Genomic DNA, 20,218 nt, shown 5'->3' on the forward strand with positions numbered 1-20,218 from the left:
TAGGAAAAAAACACGTTTGAGCAACTTCCTCCTCAAAAGTATAACAGAAAAGGCTCAGGGAATGATGTCAAAAGCCATGTTTTCTTTGATTGACTGGGAAACTGCCTGGAAAGAGCACAGGCTATTAGGAAACAGGTGACCTCCATCTCAGTCTGAGCAATTTTGCAGAGACGGAGACGTATTATAGAAGCCTTCTTAGGTTGTCATCAAAGCTAATAATCGGAGACATTTACTGTCCCTAAAATAATTCTGAGCTCAGTAGAGACTGACAAACAGAATTACTCAAAATCATGTGGCAATTCATAGCATCTGCAGATACACAGTAAGCTGAACCCGAGACTGATTCATATATGCTAAATACTTTCCGCAGACTTACATTTAAACTGAAGTTGCCAGATATGAAGTTCACATTTGTGAGCTATGCTTTTGTTCCTACTACAATTTTTGCTTCTTAGCTAAAATACGAGTAATTAAACTCTCTTCTCTCCCACAGCTCACTGTTCTTCACTGACAAAATCAACAAAAATCAAGCAACTGCGCAAAAGGACTTGACTGACTGGCTCCAGAACTGCACCTTTGTAAATGCAAGGAGGCATGGTTTCTAAATCATCTAAAATATCTTCTCCTCTTGGACATGAGTACACCAACCAAATTAAGATGGGTAAGTGCTAATGTTTCAGCTACAAACGCTTTTCATTTGTGGATCGTTACCAAACAGAATACCATTATCCCCATATTACTGGTGAGATAACTGAAACCCAGAGATGATGCTGTAACTCACTGCATAAAAACGATTCATTGTGCAAGACCACTAAATAAGCCTGTTCCTTTGCAGCTCTGTATTTTCAAGCAGCAGAATCTGAAATATAGGATGTGGTGTGCCACATCAGCACTCAATACACCCGAATGGTTCATAAAATTACAATTCATGAGAGCTTTAAGTGAAACGTGATGGTGTCATTTTTGCAAACAATTCCATTAGGTACTTATTTCAACCTTTCAGGGATTTTAAGGGACTAAACGTTTATGTATGTGTCAGGTATTCTTGTACTTCATAAATCTGTGATCCAAGATTTAACCACGTAATTGCATATAGAAAAGTAATTATAGCTGTTATAAAGTGTATGTTTAACTGAACAAGTTGCTGTCAGAAAAAGGCAGTAGCTTCATACAGTGAAAAAGCAGGAAAGCAGACATACTGCTGGTGTGCTCTGATGTTCCATCAGGACACCTGTAAGGGTTGATGAAGTATTTTGTAACAAATAGGAGCGGATGCTATCAACTGACAAGTTATTCCTCTTACCTTTACTCTCACTGTGACAGTAGCAAGACCAGGAGGCATAGTACCCTTGCTATCAAAGGCTTCCACAAGAAAGGTGAAGGTTGCTTCTGTGTCAGAAAACGACTCATAATCCAAGGACTTCAAAAGCGATAACTCGCCTGTATACTTGTTCAGTGCAAAATACTGTAGTGCTTCCTGGGTCCGTATTCGGTAGTTAACATCAGAACCAAGATCAACATCCTTCGCCTACAGCATACCATGCAGACAGAAAAAAAAGCGCTTAAAACCAAACAAAATCCATTTTCACAAAAAATCCCTACTAGATTTAAAGAACATAAAAAAGCAAACTACTGCAAACAACTTGAGTTTCGTTATATGATTCTAATAGTATTGATGTACTTAATACTATTGCACAAACACGAGGAAGATAAATCCGCTTAAGGTTATAAAATCTAGCGATACCCGCCACAGGAAACAAGCACAGTATTCTGGGCAAGAGTCACTGGAAGCTCAGTCTGTTCTTGTTCTTATCCCTGAGCACCTGCTATTGGCCACTGCCAGGGAGAGGACGCTGGGCTAAGCAGATGTTTGATCTCACCCCATATGGCAGCACGATGTTTTTATTTCATACCAGTATTTAGACAAAGAATATTAATCTTCATCAGGATAAGGAGTATTATGTGATTGCTTTAGCTGTAATTCGACATTAGATTTATCTGCAGTCAGGTTCAGCGAAAACCATTCTTGTTGAAATTGTCTCAGGACAGATTCTTCTCATTAAAGGATGCTGACCAAAACATCAGGAGGATATATAGACCGCTTGCAGGAGGTGAATCTCGGCTGCCTTTAGAGATCTAGCTCATCCTTGAACAATTAACTCTCACTTGTTTAAGCATCTTTTATAGTCAGTGAAGAGAAGACAACACCTCCAGGTGTTCACTTCACTTTACTCCAACTATCTTAGATGATGATCTTGGTATTGGATTAATTGCTTCTGGAAGCAACTATTTATCCCCATTAACCATAATGTGAGGTTAGACATCCAGGTTTGACTTAACTGTCTAAATCAGTTGACATAAAGCTCTCTTTTGCTACTAATGTAAACAGGTAGAAGCAATATGATGAGCCTTCAAAAGCACTTTAAATGTGTAAAACAACATTCCAAGAAACAACAATAGTAGTGTAGGTTTTGTTGTTTGTTTGTTTTTTACTGATTGCTCTTATTTCCGAACGAACCTCAGCTTCAAAGTATTTTTATGTACCTGTCTAAAGGTCATGCATTTTTCAGTCTGTTAAGTGTCATAACTTACCCCACCCCAGTTTGCAATCTTTTACTGCAGTCTCACTGACAAATTAAATCAGAACATTTTTAGTATTGCAGAACATTTACCAAACATCTTCTTCACTCTATAATGCTTTCTTACCTCTATTTGCAGGAAGACAGTGCCTGGTGGTAGATTTTCTGGCACACAGACAGTGTAGGAAGCGTTAGTAAAAACAGGGCTGTTGTCATCAATATCCAGCACCTTGATCGCTAAAGTTAGTGTTGAACGGCGAGGGTCCATAGCTCCGTCTGTTGCTTCAACAATAAGTTCATAATAGTCCCTTACTTCTCTGTTCAGTTTAACTGCTGTATAAATGCTACCATTTGATGTGATTCGGAAAAGATTGTTGAAGTTTGCCAAACTGTAATGAACTTGACCATTAACACCAGCATCTGGGTCTGTAGCCTAAAGAAACAGAAAAAAAGAACCATGCTTTAATGCATATTTTAAATACCTACAAGGGACATACCTACATGGGAACAACAAGGTAAGCTAGGGTAATATTCAACAGGGTATTAATGCTTGTGTGGCTACTCAGCATTTCTTGTTTACGGCAGCTTGCCTCTCTCTGATATTTTCCTGAAAGTAAAATATCCCACAGAAACAAATCTCTTAATTTGCAGTGACAGAAGGTAGGTTTACTGGATCCCAATAGGACTTCAGGAGAAATGACACATTTAGTTTCTCAGCGTTGGACAACCGCGCACATAAGCAGAAGACAACCTAGATGCTTTTAAAGCCAAGCCCTCAGATACTTCTAATGCTGAAGTATCTTCACGGTTAGGTGGTGTCTGAGAATTTCTATTTTACACTGCTTGATTTAGGTGTTTCATTGTTGCTCAAATCATTATGGAGTACATGCTTAGATGAAAGATTGATGCAGTCAGCAGATAGCTAGAATGGACACATTAGTTAGAAATTTTCATTTCACTTAATGTGTTTGTCACATTTAGTGATATTTTAATCATTGCTCTCTGAAGAACTACTTAACTTCCTATAGTTTATCATGTTTCTTCAAAACCAAATGTTATCACATTTCATCCTTATTCTTCTACACTCAGAAGAGGCATATGATTGCAATACAAAACTGTTCAGATTTTGTTCAGTTGGTATCTTTGTTCTCACATACTGAACTAAGTCTCAAATTTCAGTATCAGCCAAATAATTCTTGCTGTTACATAACTGCCCTTATAGGGATGGACAAAATTCATATGTTTTTCCTAAAGCTACCATCCCCTCAACATAGTCTGAACGCTGACCTGTTACATTTCCTCCTCTTAATTAAATTATGGCATGATGAATAAGGTTATGTAAATTAAACAAAGGGCATTCTGTGAGCAAGGTATTTTCATTTATTTGACTTTATAAATGAGGCTACAGACATCTGGGAAGACCGCAAGAGATTTTCATGTTTTGTTACCAGAACAATTGTCAGGAAGTTTCCATGAATGTTTAATTCCGGTGAAGGTGTTCATTGTAAGACTTTGTAATGAAACCATTTATCTTTCTAGAAATCAATTAAAAGTTAATTAAAATTGTTAATGAGAAAAATTTCACTGTGCTTTCCCCCTGCGCTACATCAATGTGCTAAGAAGTAATGGCTACAACTTCATAATGACCAGTCTATGGATAATACATCCTTTTAATCGACATCTTTCAACGTATGGTTGATTTGCTTAGTTTACAATCAATTCTATTTCCTCTGTAGAAATAACTGAGTTGGGGCAGAAAGGCCTCCTAGATGACATACTGGAAAACCATCAGAAAGCTACTCAAGGAGAAAAGTTTAAAGTATACAGTAACACTTAGCCCCACGGAAAGAAATGCAAAGCATTGCAAATGCGATGCTGGATAAGACACTAATAGCAAGATTCACCTTCGTAAGACTTAATCTCCAATGCACGCATGAGGCCAGTCCTCATACTTAGCCTCTAAGTTAAGCCAAAGCCATATTATAGCAATTAAATTGATACTAAACACTCAGAGTTAAAAACCAAACAAAAAAAACCCCACAAAAATCTCTAACAGTAATCTGAAACACTACTACCATAGGAAACTGAGAATAAACCAGGTAACATTTTTATTTAAGAGCAATTTGGAAGTCTGTTTCTGAACAGACAAACTTATTTTTTAGGAAAGTAAATTAAAATTACTTTCAAATATATGTCAGGCTTTGCAATTTGGTTCCTAAAAACATGACTATGTATGTTGTAAACTCATTTGTGTACATCCTTGGGCATAAACATCTTTTCCACATTCTGCAGGACTGATTTGTTTCCATGCAGAGCAGCAGGCAAATCACCATTATTAAATCCAATTAAACTAATTGTTATAGTACTACCATCACACTAGTGAGAAGTCAACCAAAGACACGTGAAGAGAAGTGTTAGCTCTGTGCATTTTTACATATCTTAGTCCTGTGCTTCCATAGCACAGGGCAAATTCAAATTTCAGACGGATGCTGACTGAATCATCAAACAGAAGCTTGCTGCACTTTGTGCACTAAAATTTCTACCATATGGATTCTCTCATTATTTATTAGATAAAAAAAAAAAAAAGTCATCTTTTCTCCAAGCTTCCTGTTCTATCTGTGGCATTACACCAGAGACGACTACTGCCTATTTACAAAGCCGTCATCCCATTGCTCAGGCAGCGCTTCGTGTTACCCATCTTTGATGAACACCATGTAGAAGCAGAGCCACTGAGGAGAAGGGCAAAGCTGAGAAGTTACAACAGGTTGTACAAGCACTGTCCAACCTACCTACAGACAGCTTTGTGACCCCGAGAGGCTTGGAAAGGCCTGAATGTCATATGTGGTGGCTGCCAAGCCCATGCCCCGGCTACCTTCTCCTGCCCAGACTCCCCTCTCGCACAGCAGAGGGGCTTTTATATCCTGTAACAGCCCTTCCCCGTCCCCACACCTTTCCCTGCCCCACTGCGGTCTCCCCACAGGCTGCAGGGGAGTCTGCTCCAGCGCCTGAAGCTCCTCTTCCTCCTCAGTGCTTGAAGGGCTGTTCCGCACTGCCGGAAGGGGTTTTGCCCTTTCTTGATTCTGTTTCCCAGAGTCACCACCAGAGTCACTGAGCAGCTCAGCTGTAGCCTGTGGGGCCACCGGAGCCAGCTGGAACTGGCTGGAACTGGCTGGAACCAGCTGTGCCTGACCTCTCCCCACAGAGACCCCTCAACCCCGCCCCCAGCCCTGGGCAACCCGTACACACGCATATATGTCTAAAATTGAAGTGCATGTTTTTAAAGAATCAAAATGGATTTCATTATGAAAAAAGCTTTATGAAAATGCTATTATTTTACCAAATTAGATTGCTTTTACAGTTCAAGATCTCCATTAATTAACAATTTATCAGTATAAACTTGAAAAGAGATAGTGTACTCTTCATGGATATGAAAGAAAAAGAGTTTAATCCATTTTCTAAAAGAATCCTATCCCAAGGGTATACAAAATTAACTCTTTCCACATGAAAATCACTGCACAGAGCCTCTTGGAGCCTGTGGGCAGCAGGTCCATGGAGAAGTCCTTGAAGGACTCGCTGGTGGCGCGGTTACTACCTGTTCCTGTTTGCAGCTATTGCTTTGTATCAAAATAGATGACTTCAAGTCATCCCAATTTCATCCCCGCGCTCTGTCACTGACAGGTACAAGCTGGCATGCACATATCACAAGCCTCGACTGGAAGGCCAAGGAGGAGGAGGTCTGCACAACAAGGAGTTGGGCTTTCAGAAAGTCCTGCTTCAAAAATCAGCCCTGCTTGAACTTATTACTACCCTTAAAACAGGAGCCAGCAACATCCCAATAAATCTAATACAATTTGCTCATTACCAATGCTGAGCTGAATTACCTGGGTATACAGTTACCACAGGTGGAGAGAATCATAGAATCATTTAGGTTGGAAAAGACCTTTAAGATCGAGTCCAACCGTTAACCTAGCAATGCCAAGTCCACCACTAAACCATGCCCCTAAGCACCATGTCTACCCTTCTTTTAAATACCTCCAGGGATGGGGGCTCAACCACTTCTCTGGGCAGCCTGTTCCCGTGCTTGACTACCCTTTCAGCGAAGAGTTTTTTGCTAATATCCAACCTAAACCTCCCCTGGCACATTTCCTTTAGTCCTATCACTTGTTACTTGGGAGAAGAGACCGACCCCCACCTCGCTACAACCTCCTTTCAGGTAGTTGTAGAGAGCAATAAGGTCTCCCCTCAGCCTCCAGGCTAAACAACCCCAGCTCCCTCAGCCACTCCTCATAAGACTTTTTCTCTAGACCCTTCATCACCTGCTTTGTTGCCCTTCTCTGGACACGCTCCAGCACCTCAATGTCCTTCTTGTAGTGAGGGGCCCAAAACTGAACACGGTATTCGAGGTGTGGCCTCACCAGTGATCACTCAGTACAGGGGGACGATCACTTCCCTAGTCCTGCTGGCCACACTATTCCTGATGCAAGCAAGGATGCTATTGGCCTTCTTGGCCACCTGGGCACACTGCTGGCTCATGTTCAGCTGGCTGTCAACCAACACCCCCAGGTCCTTTTCCGCCTGGCAGCTCTCCAGCCACTATTCCCCAGGCCTATAGCGCTGCATGGGGTTGTTGTGACCCCAGTGCTGGACCCGGCACTGAGCCCTGTTGAACCTCATAAAGGAACTAGTTCCTTTGTCTGTTTTCAGCTACAATGAGATACAAATCACGGATACTATTTTTCTCTGGGCTACACCAACATTATTAATAATTTCTTCTATTAGGTAAGGTCCATTAGGAGTAAAAAAGATCAAGACAAACACTGAGCACAAAATTGGCCAGATTTCTTTCTGTTTCCCATAGCACAGTCTCTGTCTCACCCTAGCTTCAAATCCCTACACATATGATCTTGCATGTATGTGTAGGATACGTGCAGAATACATTTCCCCCCGCTACGATAAGCCAAAGCTGTCAAAGTTGAGGGCAGCACAAGTGATAATCCACATTTCCGAAGATGATCGCTCTCACTCATCCCCTGCCACAGTGGGATGTCAAGACCAAACAACTGAAGAAAGAACCTACTCATTTCTGCCTTGCTTTCCTGCTAGAAGATCTTTTTTATCACGTCCAGCCCTAACCCAAGTCCTCCTCCTTCCCCTCATCCCTACAGTTGTCAAAGGGAAGGAAAGTATCAGTTCAAGTGCCTGTAGAGGCAGAGCTGGGTAATAAGCAAGAGAGCGAAGGAGCCTGAGGCACTGGCACGTCTTCACATGAGCACAACTGAAACACCTGAGTTCCCATCCATCGTATTACCCCCAAATCTGACACCACATTCTGGTGTTTGATCATTTGCAATCACATGCAATACGCTTCGTAAATCTGGATAGGAAACTAAGCTCATTTTGCTATTCTGGGTAAAAGAAAAATTCTGAACCATCCCTCTGCATGCTCAGAGGTTTTCCTCTGTTCTTACTGAAACTGGTTCAAGCAGCCTGTTAGGCAAATTTACTACACCAGTGTTGCACAACTGAAGAGCTCATAAATTCACTTAAGTCAATGTGGCCTAACCAAAAGGGATTTTGTCAGGATAGAGGAGCCTGCTTTACATAGGTCTAAGGTAATTTATTTCTTTAAACGGAGAGCATCTGAAGGAGTATAAATTAGACTTAAAAAAAGAAAAGAAACAAAACAATCCCTTGCTGACTGGCTCCTCTTGCCAATGCTGCAAGAGATGCAGAAAGATGAGTTTATACCTCTCCCATCTCACTGTGTTTATTCAGAACTAGGATAAGCATGTTCCTCTGAAGAGTCTCTAGTAAATACTGCTCTTATTAACTGAGCAACTCCTCAGGTCTACACGACTACTCTCATTTTCATCTCTTACGGGGCTAACTTATAAAGTACTGCATGATAAAACGAACCTGGAAACCTAGGAATATAAATGAATCACCACTTCATTTCCCGGAAAATACACCCCACATTTACTGGAGATACCATAATCTATAAGGTGATAGCCTTTATCTATTGTGGTACGTTTAAATTTGCATTACCAACTATGCTTCAACATTACTAAGAAACCCTCATGAATATAAACCAACAGTGTTCCAGAGTAACAAATGATCTTCCTCTGTCTCAAACAGCTTGAAAATACAATTCTGGGAGATCTGAATTACCAAAGTATCTCTTGAAAGATCATTAACTGTGAAATATAATGACAAGTGCTTAAATGTCAACAATATTAATTATACCATTATCATTCTTTTCAAAAGTAACCTCCTACTAATATCAACAACTTTTGTTCACAATGGGTAACAACAGGACTTAAGCAGGTTAATTGAGGGTTTATGCTTCGATTGCTGGAGCTGCAAAACAGCAAAATAAGGGAGTGTATCGTTATTCATACTTGTCTATAAAGCAGAGGCAAACATGACAGGTGAGATGAGGAGATCCTCATTAAAGCTGCAAGCTGAAACACTTCTTAGGGACCACTTTGCCACCAACCCAACTTCCTCCAGATTAATTTTTCCTTCAGGTACAGAAGTTCCCCATGATCCACACCCACCCCAACAAAAGCTCCTGATCTCTGACAGCCTCTCCAGTATTCCAGCAAACACTGCAGCTTGAGGGAGGGATGGAAATTATGCTGGAGGATACAAAAGATGCTGTTGGTGGGAGCTGGGTTATTGTTTTCATGGATGATAACATTATTTTTTTAATTATTATTATGGGCTTAAGGGGTTTATTATTATGGGTTTAATTTTTTATGATTAGGGGTTTAAAAGATTCCCAAGCCCTGCAGTTGTGTCAAATAGCAAATCAAGTGTGGGTGGGAGTGCTAAATTGGATTTCATACTTGTTTTTCAGGGAGATTACTGTTTGTGCTCATAGGACAAAACTAACATCTCCCAGATGCAGTAAGAGGCCACAGATATTTGAAATGTTTCTGACCTCTTGGTATTTATTTAAAAATATTTTAAGGGGGGAAAATCAGTCATCCATAGAATTTTTCTTCTTCCCTATATTTCAGAAAGGTTTTTCTTCTCTTTCTTTTCACCTGCTTTTACATAGTCTTTAATTTCTCTATTTCATTCATTATGTGCTCTAAGCAAAGGAAAGGATTAGAAGGTACCAACAGTTTTGAAAGATTTCTGTCAGCTGAACTCAAAATAATGTCAAAAGAAGTAAGGAAGCAAGGAAATACTTTTGTCCTCCCAGTGTTGTCAGCGGTTTCGCACACACTTTTCTCTTGTTTCACAGAGAGTTAGCAGTTAGATTAATAAATCATGCTCCTAAACATACATGGCATCGCTGTACACCCATTACAGATAGTTGCAATACTCCCTTGCAGCCCAAAAACCTACAAGAGTTCATTTCTGCAGCACTTCCTACAAAACTGACATGTAAATTATATTATTCATATAAAGAAAAAAAAATTCTTCTACAGACTTGCAGGATTAGAGGACTGCAGGCTTTGTACAAGTTTCAGAGAAGGAATGATATAAAGCTTTTATTCTGTGTTCATGCTCAACCAAAAGTATACAGAAAGCTTTTTAACTTACTTGATTCTGCTGTATCATTTCTGACGTGCCACAAAAAACTTAATGTTACACTTGAAGAAGTGATGGAGGCTTAGTTACAATGTGTAATAAATCTTAAATGTTCTGAATTATTGGCTGCAAAAAATGACTTGCTGAAGAAAGATGATATAAAGAATATACAATAAAATTGGACATTGTAATATCAGGGGGTAAATTCAGTGATCTGTCACTGGCTGGGGCAGTCCAATTGGGTGTAGCTGGTCTAAAAAAATTGGAGAGGCAAAAATGAAACTCAGAGGCAGCACCCTCCAGTTTTGGCTATCTTGAAATTTCAAGGCAACTCCTACTTCTTAAAGAGAACAAACTAATGCCCTACATGCACATGCTTTTGAAAAACACTACAGGTTTTGTGTATATCCTCATTTTCAAAAGAAAAAGTATCTTATTGAACTACCAAATCATACCAGCTTATCATTTTTCTCATAAACTACACTTAGAGTAATTTGTTAGGGTAAAAATAGCACATGGTAAATTTTCAAATACTGACATATTTTAGCCATTATACAAGATGGGAAAATGTTTGATAATTACTTTCATAGTCAATGCTAATTCCAGTGCATCTGGAGGAGTTAGTTTGGAAACCAATTAAATGTGACTCTAAATAAAACTACACAGCAAGAACAGTTAAACGCTACAAGCAAATATAAATTAAAAGAAATGAAAATCGGAAAGCTCATGGCTGCAAAAACATCATTTAATGGACTGGTGAACCTCCTACAAAAGTTAATCACATTGTAACACTTAAAAATAGACAAGCTTTCTTTAGTCTGGCATGCAACCAAATCCTAAATTTAGAGACTTGCACTGCCTGTTTTTACTTGAAAGATGTAGAAATTAGAAAGATACTTAGAAATTTTGCTTTTATGATGAGTATGTTCTTTGGCAATGATATGATCAAGCAATTCAGAGATTAAACCAATGAATATACACACTAGCAAAAGTAAAACCCAAAGCTTTCTAAATCACAGATGAAATATATTTATATTGCTTAAAATCTCCTCATTTAGCTGGGGCCCCAAACATTTCTCTAATACATTAATCCGTTTTAAAGTTATTTTTGTCGTTTCTCTAGACTGCTGGCTCTCCTCATAAGCCCACCTAATTAGAGAACATTAGAATTAGAACCTGAGCTGGAACATAACAGCCAACACTTGGATTTGACACTACTGATCTCACTGGTCGGACTCTTAAAACACTCTTGGTTGTGTTCTGTTGTCTTCTCTTGTTCACAGAAGAATGCTTAAAGGAAATTCATTTTCTTTTATCAGTCAAGGCCACAAGGTTTGAGTATTAGAAAAAAGTTAAGACACCTGACATGTATCACAAGAAAACTCCCCAACTTCTACCAGGCAGTCCTTAAAAAAGGAATCACTAATCTAGACAATTGTTCAAGTCACAGAAGAACATCTATAATGAGAGACTGCAGTCAAAAGTTAGCAGGCCTAATATAAACCACTCTAATTTGTAAGCTCAGGATAACCATAATTTCTTATCCCAGTGACAGAAATCTGAACAGCCAAATCTAAACAAACAGAACCAGCCATCAAAATACTAAATGGGCATGTATTAGAGAGATGAAACCACTGATTCAGAAGATTTAGTATGGCATCAGACTGAAATAGATGAAAGGGCTTAAAAACACACTGGGATGCAAGGTGTCAGGCAGACAAAAACAAGAATGCCTTTCATACAAAAGCCCCTGGACTCTCAATGATCAACTGCTGTGAATGTGAAAATGGTTGAAATGCTTCTCTGATAACAAGCATCAAAATTTCCACTGCATTAAAGCACGAATATTATTACTCTGAAGACAGAGATGTAAATTAATGCACAAATATAATATCGGAAACAGGAAAGACAAGAGCGCAGCTTTTGAAATCCATTTAGTTTAAGACGTCACCCCATTTACCACATGGTATGGGTGGCGAGGAGCATTTTAAACCTATTTGATCTGTGTCTTGAGGTCACCTAAGTTCAACAAACCGCTGTAAAGCTAAGGGAGTGTGGCTGCAGCGACATGCTGCGAAATACCTTCCAGGAATGATACAACCCTTTAGGGGTGTCAGCAGAAAGAAGCTAATCCTGCCTAGCACTGCCGGTCTAAGATGGAAAAAAATTGCACAAATCTATGACCGCATCTATTTCTTCTCATGCCACAGGTTTGGACTTGAAACTGTGACATCTATCTTGTTCAAGAGGCTGAAGGAATTTGCTTGTTAACAAACAGGTGAAAATCCAACTAGAAGCACATGGGGTGACGACAATGACTTCAGCTACGGCTGTCATTTCATTTCTTCTCACCGCGGAAGTAGAGAAGCAGCTTTTAATAATTATTATGACAGCTAATTATAAAATCTTATGAGACTATAAGGGGAAAGAAAGATAAAATTAAGTGAAAATATATAGTGAACACTATTGATAGAAGTTACCATTTCCTGTATTTTTCATCCTTCTTACACATTCCCCTTCCAGGTCAGAAAGAAGATATTCCCCAAGACTTATCATTTTAAGGAAAGCAAGGAGCATAACACTTAGCTTAAACCAAAAGCAAATCCCAGCACCTCTTCTGTACACAACTTTAAGCACCATTCAGCCAAGCTGACATGAGCATGCCCTATCATGCACATGCAAAAGATTAAAGGCAGACTCTGGGGATGCAGTGATTCAGGGAAGCTACAATTCTTTCACCTTGATCAGGTATTAGAGGCTGACAAACCTCATACAGGCTGGGCAAGAAGCTAGAATAAAAGCACTTGCAACAGGTCTTGAGCACATCCATGCTCTACTGGAAATACTCTCCCCTCTGCACGTCTTGTCTGACATGAAACTATGAAAGTCTTTATGTCACCAGCATCTCTATGAGAATCTTAAGAGAGACGGTGCTGAAAGCCTTACTAAAGGTCTCTCTAACTTATGATGCAGACAACTTTCTTAACAAGCATGCAAGGAAATGAAACCACAAAGGTCCTATTAAAATGACCTCGTGATGATCCAGTTGCTTATAAGAAACTACATGGAAGTTAGAGAAATGAGCACAAAGAGAAGCTCAAGAATAACAGTTATGAACTACTTAGAATCATAGAATCATAGAATCGTCAAGGTTGGAAAAGACCCTTAAGATCATCGAGTCCAACCATCAATCTATCACTGCCAAGTCCATCTATACCATGTCTTCAAGCACCATATCTATCTACTTTGCACTGGAAAGTCGCACCTCAGTCCTACACACACAAACACTGCACAGTCATACCACTAAATGATAACAGATATATTAGTGATATAGATGCACACATTGCAACCACATACAAAAGTCTGAATTTCCTCTAGTTGTGGTCCATCTGCCATGTTATGATTCTCCGATTTTAGATTCTGATTAATTTATTATGGATTCTGACTTTAAAACCCTAGCTGTTCATATTGTTTTTACATATATCAGATGAATTGGAAATACATTGTTAGGTAATGTATTATGCAGTGAGCAGTAGTCATAGACTCACTCTGGGTATTTGAGATTTTCTTCAGAGGCCGTGATTTTACTCTTCCCCAAAGGCTTAATTCCTTTCCCTCATAGACCGTCCTCTCCTGCCAATAAATCTCCCTTTTTTCTCATCTTGTCCTTTGCCCTCCACCTCTAGTTTTCCTACAAGTTGACCTGAGAATTTAATTTCAGAAGCTGGTACTTTTAACACAGGTAAGGTGTAATCTACGGTGCAGGTTGTGGGAAATCATACACTGTTCTATGGGCCTTCACGCAAAAAACATGACAATGGTGATTTAGGGAAAGTGAGATTCCTTTCTAGACTTCTTACAACAAAATCTTGTAATGTAATACCTCATCAGCATTTGAAGTAGTTTTCCTGTATAGAGAAACACAGAATCATGTAGTTGTAAGGGATGTCCAGAGGTCATTTAGTCCAACATGAAAAGCCTTACCGACATTAGTGAAATTTAAACTGGGCTTTAAATCGTGAGACTTGCAAGGTTTACCACCTTATGAATTTAAACAAAAATAGAAGCTTGTAAGAATTCACTGATATTCACAGACAGAAAGCTCTGTTAGGGAACTGGCATCATAATTACATTTCATTAGCATTCAAAAGTGACAGTTTGCTTCTTTACACAATGCATTTAAAATACTTCTATACCATTAAAAGAAAATATCTAGAATTGGTAGACTGGTGCCATATAGGCTGTCTGTGTCTCACTTGCTTGTCTTACAGTTTTGCCTTACTTTGTTCTGTAGTGGACAGATGTTATTGGATATCTACCACAGGTATGAATTTACATTCATTACATAAATAGAAAAGTAAAATACTTCCATTGTACAGCGCAATCAAAGAAAGTCCTCCAAAGCTCGCTTTTCCAATAAGTAGAATAGCTCCATCCTAAAGAGCAACTTACTTTCTTTAAGCATTTCTTTTCTCATTTAAAAAAAGCAGCAGAAGACAGAGGTATCACACGTGCTGTCTGCAAACTCCTTCATTTTTGAGCTTATTTATACTGTCTCCGTTTAGGGAAGATCTAAGGTCCAGCATTACTTGAACATCTGATTAGGGGTTGGTTTGTCCACTGCCATGTAATTCTTTATCCATATTTTCCTTCTTATTTCCTTTCATGTCCCTATCTCCCCTTGATACCAACACGTTCATGTTGGAGATTTCAAACAGTGCTGATCGGTGACACAAAATATATGCCTACAATAAACAAACGATGGCGGTGTGTGAACGAATCTGGGTAAATATAAAAACCAGATGAATAAAAACTTCAGTTGAGTGATTTGTTTCCTCTCCTGGGCCCCATCAGGTCAACCACTTCTTATTTAACCACAGGATGCATTTTTAAGGTCTAACACAAAGTACTCGGGACTGTGTTTCGCTGAACAAGAATGTGAACCTATGTGCAGATTTTGCAGTCAGTGGATTGATCCCCACCTAAATTTCATTCCACGTTTTTACCTCCTATGTACCTGCTATTGATAAATAGTAAACTGTGCAATGCAAATCATTCAGATGCCCTATCTTCAGCAGGACCTCAGCTGTTTTAGACTGCAACAGACAATAAGGTGCCTGAATTTCATTTTCAAGTTTCCCATTTGAAGCTTTTGGTTTCCTGTTGGTCCTTTGTAGAGCACTTCATTCAGCAATTCTCCTCCTGTCTTGCTGGGGGATCCCCATGATCAGACATGAAAGAACAGCAGGGAATCTAATACACCTCCGACTGCCCCAATTTAGACAACACTGTGTAAAGTAAAAGGGATTTGAAATACATCCGCTACACTTCCAGCATTATCCTTTCTAGCTTTTGTTCTTTTAATCTTCAGAACGCTCCTCAAATCCCCACAGGCAGCACTCCTATGCCAGTGCCTTCAGGAACTCCAGCTGGCAGACAAAGAGCCATCCGAGTGGCAGAGAGTGAGAGCAATTCAGAGTGTGAACACTGCCTCCCTGCCCCTAACAAGCCCTCCCCTCTTCAACAGAACATCTTTCGCTGCTCTTGTTCTGCGTCTCCTTGGCAAACAAATTCCCAAACGTTACCTAAGCCCTTATGGGAATCCCTTTTTAAGTCCAACTTTCCCTCTGAAAACAAAGCAGAGCACAGAAATCACTTGTCTGTGGCAGGAGTTATTCATGGGGGCGTTTGTCCTCATTGTTTTATACCCCAAATTGCTTATAACCTTACCTGTATTAGGGGAGAGGGGACAAAAGGAGGGTGTGAATGCGATTCATCACTTGTTTAAAACAGATGAGCAGAGAAGAGACATGAAGTTTTGCAGTCTCAGGAGAGGAAAGAAAGAGAAAGTCCGTATAGAAAGTCAAGAATGGGAAAAACATTTCAATAGCTGTTCACATGTTATCATGTTAGAAACTGTCTACTATTTCTAACGTTTAAATATAGGTACTCATAAATGTTACAGCTTTACCTTTCTACTTATTGACATCATAGAATATATCCCCACTTACGAGCATTACTATCATGTCAACTGGCAATTATTTAATAAATACAATAAAATAATGGATTTCACTATAAAATACATTCAAATAATAAGCCGATTAGAAACAAAATAAATTCAGTTGGGAGGGAACTCTGGAGGTTGTCTGGTCAATCCTTCAGCATGCCAGTCATCGCTTATGTCTTATTTCCTTAAACAGCCCATAATTTTATCATCTTCTACTGTGGGTAGTGTTTTCCTCCCCCAGACTGACACTGGGCTCAGGCAGCTGAGGATCCTGATACCAAACCTTACCAGTAAAAAAACCTGAAGCATCATCAAAGTAGTTGAGCACCTTCTCCATATCTTTCATCACTAGGTCCTCTGCCTCAGTGAGCAGCAGGGCCCATGTCTTCTTGGGTCTTAAGATAAAAATCTCTTGCTGTATTTTTCCCCATGCAAAATGGGAAGCCAACATTCAAAAAGGAAAGGGATACCACAAAACCTGTTTATTATTTTTTCAATCAATCATCTATATTACTGCTTACTCTGGTGGATTTCAGGTTTCTGTTTGAAATTAATATAGTAAAAGATATTCTGAAAAGCAAACTTGCCAGTCAGCGGGTTAATTCTTGGTAGTGAAAACACATTGACGCAGTAAGGGCTATGTTCTTTTACACGCATATTTTCATCTAAAATAGGCCTTTATATTTTAACCACGTTACAGCTTCTATACAAAATGTATTCCCATAGAAACCTCTCCTATACCTACTGTGGTTCTAATGTACTGTGAAGCACAACACCACAACAAAAGACATTTCACTTTTTAAAGAATATCCTCCAACAACATAGCTACACCTAAATGTTCATCATTCTTATTTCAATAATCTCACCAAAGCCAGAAAAAAATTCCAAATGCCCAGATCACTCTTTTCTATACTATCTATTTGCATTTGTGAATATGAAACAGTAGAAACTACATCCAGTGTTTGTGCTATAAAGAGAAAGCTTTTCCCATCCAAAGACTGGGAATTAGGACTGGTGATAAACACAACAATGAATGATATAACCAGTTTCTGTCATTCCACAACTGGGAATAACCTATCACAAGGCTTGATTAAATATTTTCATTTCAACACAACTTAGAAATCATACTAATTTACAAGATAGAGAGGTTCTGTTGCAATAACTTGTTTTATTTTATAGTTCCATCTAAGCTAAAAATAGACCCAATCTAGTATTTGAGAAGATTATTGCACCTTGAGGGCACTCGGCAAAACATAAAATGGATTTTTAAAGATATTTGGTAGTGATTTGAAATATCATGTCCACACATTTTAGGATGCAAAATGAAAAACGACCACATAAGATGAACACAATGACAAAAACTAAAACAATAACTTATCGATTTATGGAAACTGATTTAATTGCAGGGATCCTAATTTCTATGTGTCCAAGGCTTCAAAACAGCCTTTGATGTGGCTGATATTTCTAGTGTAACAAAATTAAGCTTTTGGAAAACTGTAATCTTCATCAATGCTGACAAAAGTTATTTCCCTTGAAAATTACACCTGAGCTTAGACAGCTTCAGAGCAGTACCCACCTTTAACGATACCAGGCTATACAGCAAGCAGAGCACAGACATATGTAGAACCACTTCAGTCTAAGTGCAAATGAAACTGTACTGAAGAAGCCTACAAAACCTGAAGTACAACTTCAATGAAATCAAACTTCGTGAATAAGTAACAAAATTGGAAGGAAACACAAACCTAACCCGAAGAAGCATTTTTTCAATTTATAAATACCAGAAAGCAACTGAAGTGAAATTGACTCAAAAAGAACACAAAATTAACAAGAAGGATGATAGATGACAAACATTGATGAATGTCTTACTGAATAATATAAATTTGGAAAGAAACATGGTCATTATGGCTATATGCTACCCAATATGGTTCCCATGCTACCCAAAATGTCCTATTCTTTCTGAAGGTACTGCTAATATAGCAGTTAAGGAGCTCCCATTTTATCATAGAATCATAGAATGGTTTGGGTTGCAAGGGACCTTAAAGACCATCTGGTTCCAACCCCCCTGCCATGGGCAGAGACAACTTTCACTAGACCAGGTTGCTCAAAGCCCCATCCAACCTGGCCTTCAACACTTCCAGGGATGGGGCATCCACAACTTCTCTGGGCAACCTGTTCCAGTGCCTCACCACCCTCACAGTAAAGAACTATTTTCTAGTGATATGGTTGCTACTGGAAAGAAAGGCAGATTTTGTGTCAAAATTGCTGAAAAACCCCACTTCCAAATTCATCTTTTACCTACAGCTCGTATTGCATCCAGCCTTTGTGCTAACCCATCACTGAAGGAAATATGAAACATTACATTCAACTGCTAGTTTAAAAAAAAAAACAATTCATACTTTCTTCTTTCACTTGATGCTAGGAAAAACTGACTTCAACAAAAAAAGCAATGTATGTTTCAAGTGACTGAATCTGCATTCCATAGTCCAGAAGACCCATATATGTCATAAAAATTTACACAACTTCAAATCACTTAAATTAACAATACCCCAAGCACAATCTATTTTTATGACACGTAATCAATTATTTCAGTCAATAGTTTAACTGTTTTTCCCCTTAGCGGCCTTAAAATTTTCTATACATATGCGTCACTTGTTCAGTATGTTAGAAAAATATTTTAGAAGAAATCAGTAAGAGTATAAAAACGTGGTGACAATGTTGTAACACCGTACATCTGTTATAAGCAAGCTTTTACAGTGGTGTGTCTTCAAAAACAGTTTTTTGATGTGCTATTTTTAAATGAAAAAGCCTTTTCAGCTATTAAGCATAGAGAAGAAGAAAATCAGTTCTGCACTTTTAAGCCCAAAAGATGACTTTGTTAACAAAAATGCATCTGACAATAGACAGTTTACATTTAAACCCAAGATGTTTTGATGTGAGTTTGTCTAAGGTACAAGTATTTTGTGCTCTTTCCTAATAATCTGGACGGTTTGGGTAATAAAATAAACAATTTATCTCTGCACAGTTAATAACTTACCCTTACTTGACCAACAAAAGCATTGGCTTCCTCTTCCTGTACAGACAGGTTTTTAGGTAGAAACATATCAAAAACTGGTCCGTTGTCATTCACATCCGTCACCACTATATTAACAGTAGCAGTTGAGGTCTACAGAGAAAGATAACATTATGAATAAATTATCTTTATTTTACAATTTCACAGATGACAACTGATCAGCAACCTTACTGCTATGTATTAGATCCATCCAGTACAGAATCACAGGTAAACAGATTATTGATTTTTTTTCGTGTGTTTTTGTGAAACAGGAAGCATTATTCATTTGAAGAGTTTATTTTTACCCTTCTTTTCTTATAAGACAAAACAGGCTCAAGACTGAATAGTGTATTAGAGATGATTGAAGAACTTCAGATGTCTTTTTTCTTAAACAGTATTTTAAGGATTTAAGGATCTTTCATCCTGAGTGGGGAAAAAAGCTAGAAATATCAAAATCTGCCAGAACTATAAATTTAGAAAGAAATTACTGATTTTACTAATCAAAATATGCTACTGTGATGATTAGCCAGCCTCTTAGCTGGCACAATCATGCGATCACAGCTCCATGGTGAGCTCAGCCAGCCTCAGCTCAGAGATCTCTGTATCATCCTTCACCCACATCACACTGACGTGCTATTAAGCATTAGCACATCAACTTTAACATACAGAGAGGTGCCTAGTGGGAACAGCATAATTAACTATATTTAACACACAAAATTTCAACAAAACATGTCTGTGCTCCCTACTGAAATTCTCTATCGAAATCAAAGCAATTGGAGAGTGCAGTATTTCGTTTGCAGATCTTCACAGCTTGAGGCAGATCCCTCTTCACTGGTCCTATATACTGAGTGCTTCAGACACAAAACACCACATTATTGTATTTAATACGTTATTATAATTAACACATTAATGTATTTTAAATCAATTCAACAAATGCTAATACCCTAGAAATATAACTACAAAAGAGCTGAGGCTAATAATGCAAATTCCTGTGGCCAGTGACGCAGGTTGCAAAGAGAAGGAATGAACGGTACTCTTCAT

The 20,218-nt window shown here is 38.7% G+C and overlaps 1 protein-coding gene across 4 annotated transcripts in view; it reads right to left on the reverse strand.

Moving 5' to 3' along the window:
• The window catches only part of PCDH15 (protocadherin related 15), an 853,821-nt gene that overhangs the window by 130,669 nt on the left and 702,934 nt on the right, over positions 1–20,218 (reverse strand). For all 4 annotated transcript variants that reach the window (XM_087765707.1, XM_087765706.1, XM_087765705.1 and 1 more), the window contains 3 exons: positions 19,163–19,291; positions 2,707–3,012; positions 1,304–1,528 (listed from right to left, as the gene is read on the reverse strand). In XM_087765707.1, the coding sequence (XP_087621833.1) occupies positions 1,304–1,528; positions 2,707–3,012; positions 19,163–19,291 (660 nt within the window). The remainder of the gene's footprint in view (positions 1–1,303; positions 1,529–2,706; positions 3,013–19,162; positions 19,292–20,218) is intronic.

The sequence above is a fragment of the Nipponia nippon genome, unplaced genomic scaffold (genome assembly GCF_047370975.1).
Source record: "Nipponia nippon isolate SJK-2023a ecotype South Korea unplaced genomic scaffold, ASM4737097v1 scaffold_3, whole genome shotgun sequence".
Taxonomy (NCBI): Eukaryota; Metazoa; Chordata; class Aves; order Pelecaniformes; family Threskiornithidae; genus Nipponia; species Nipponia nippon.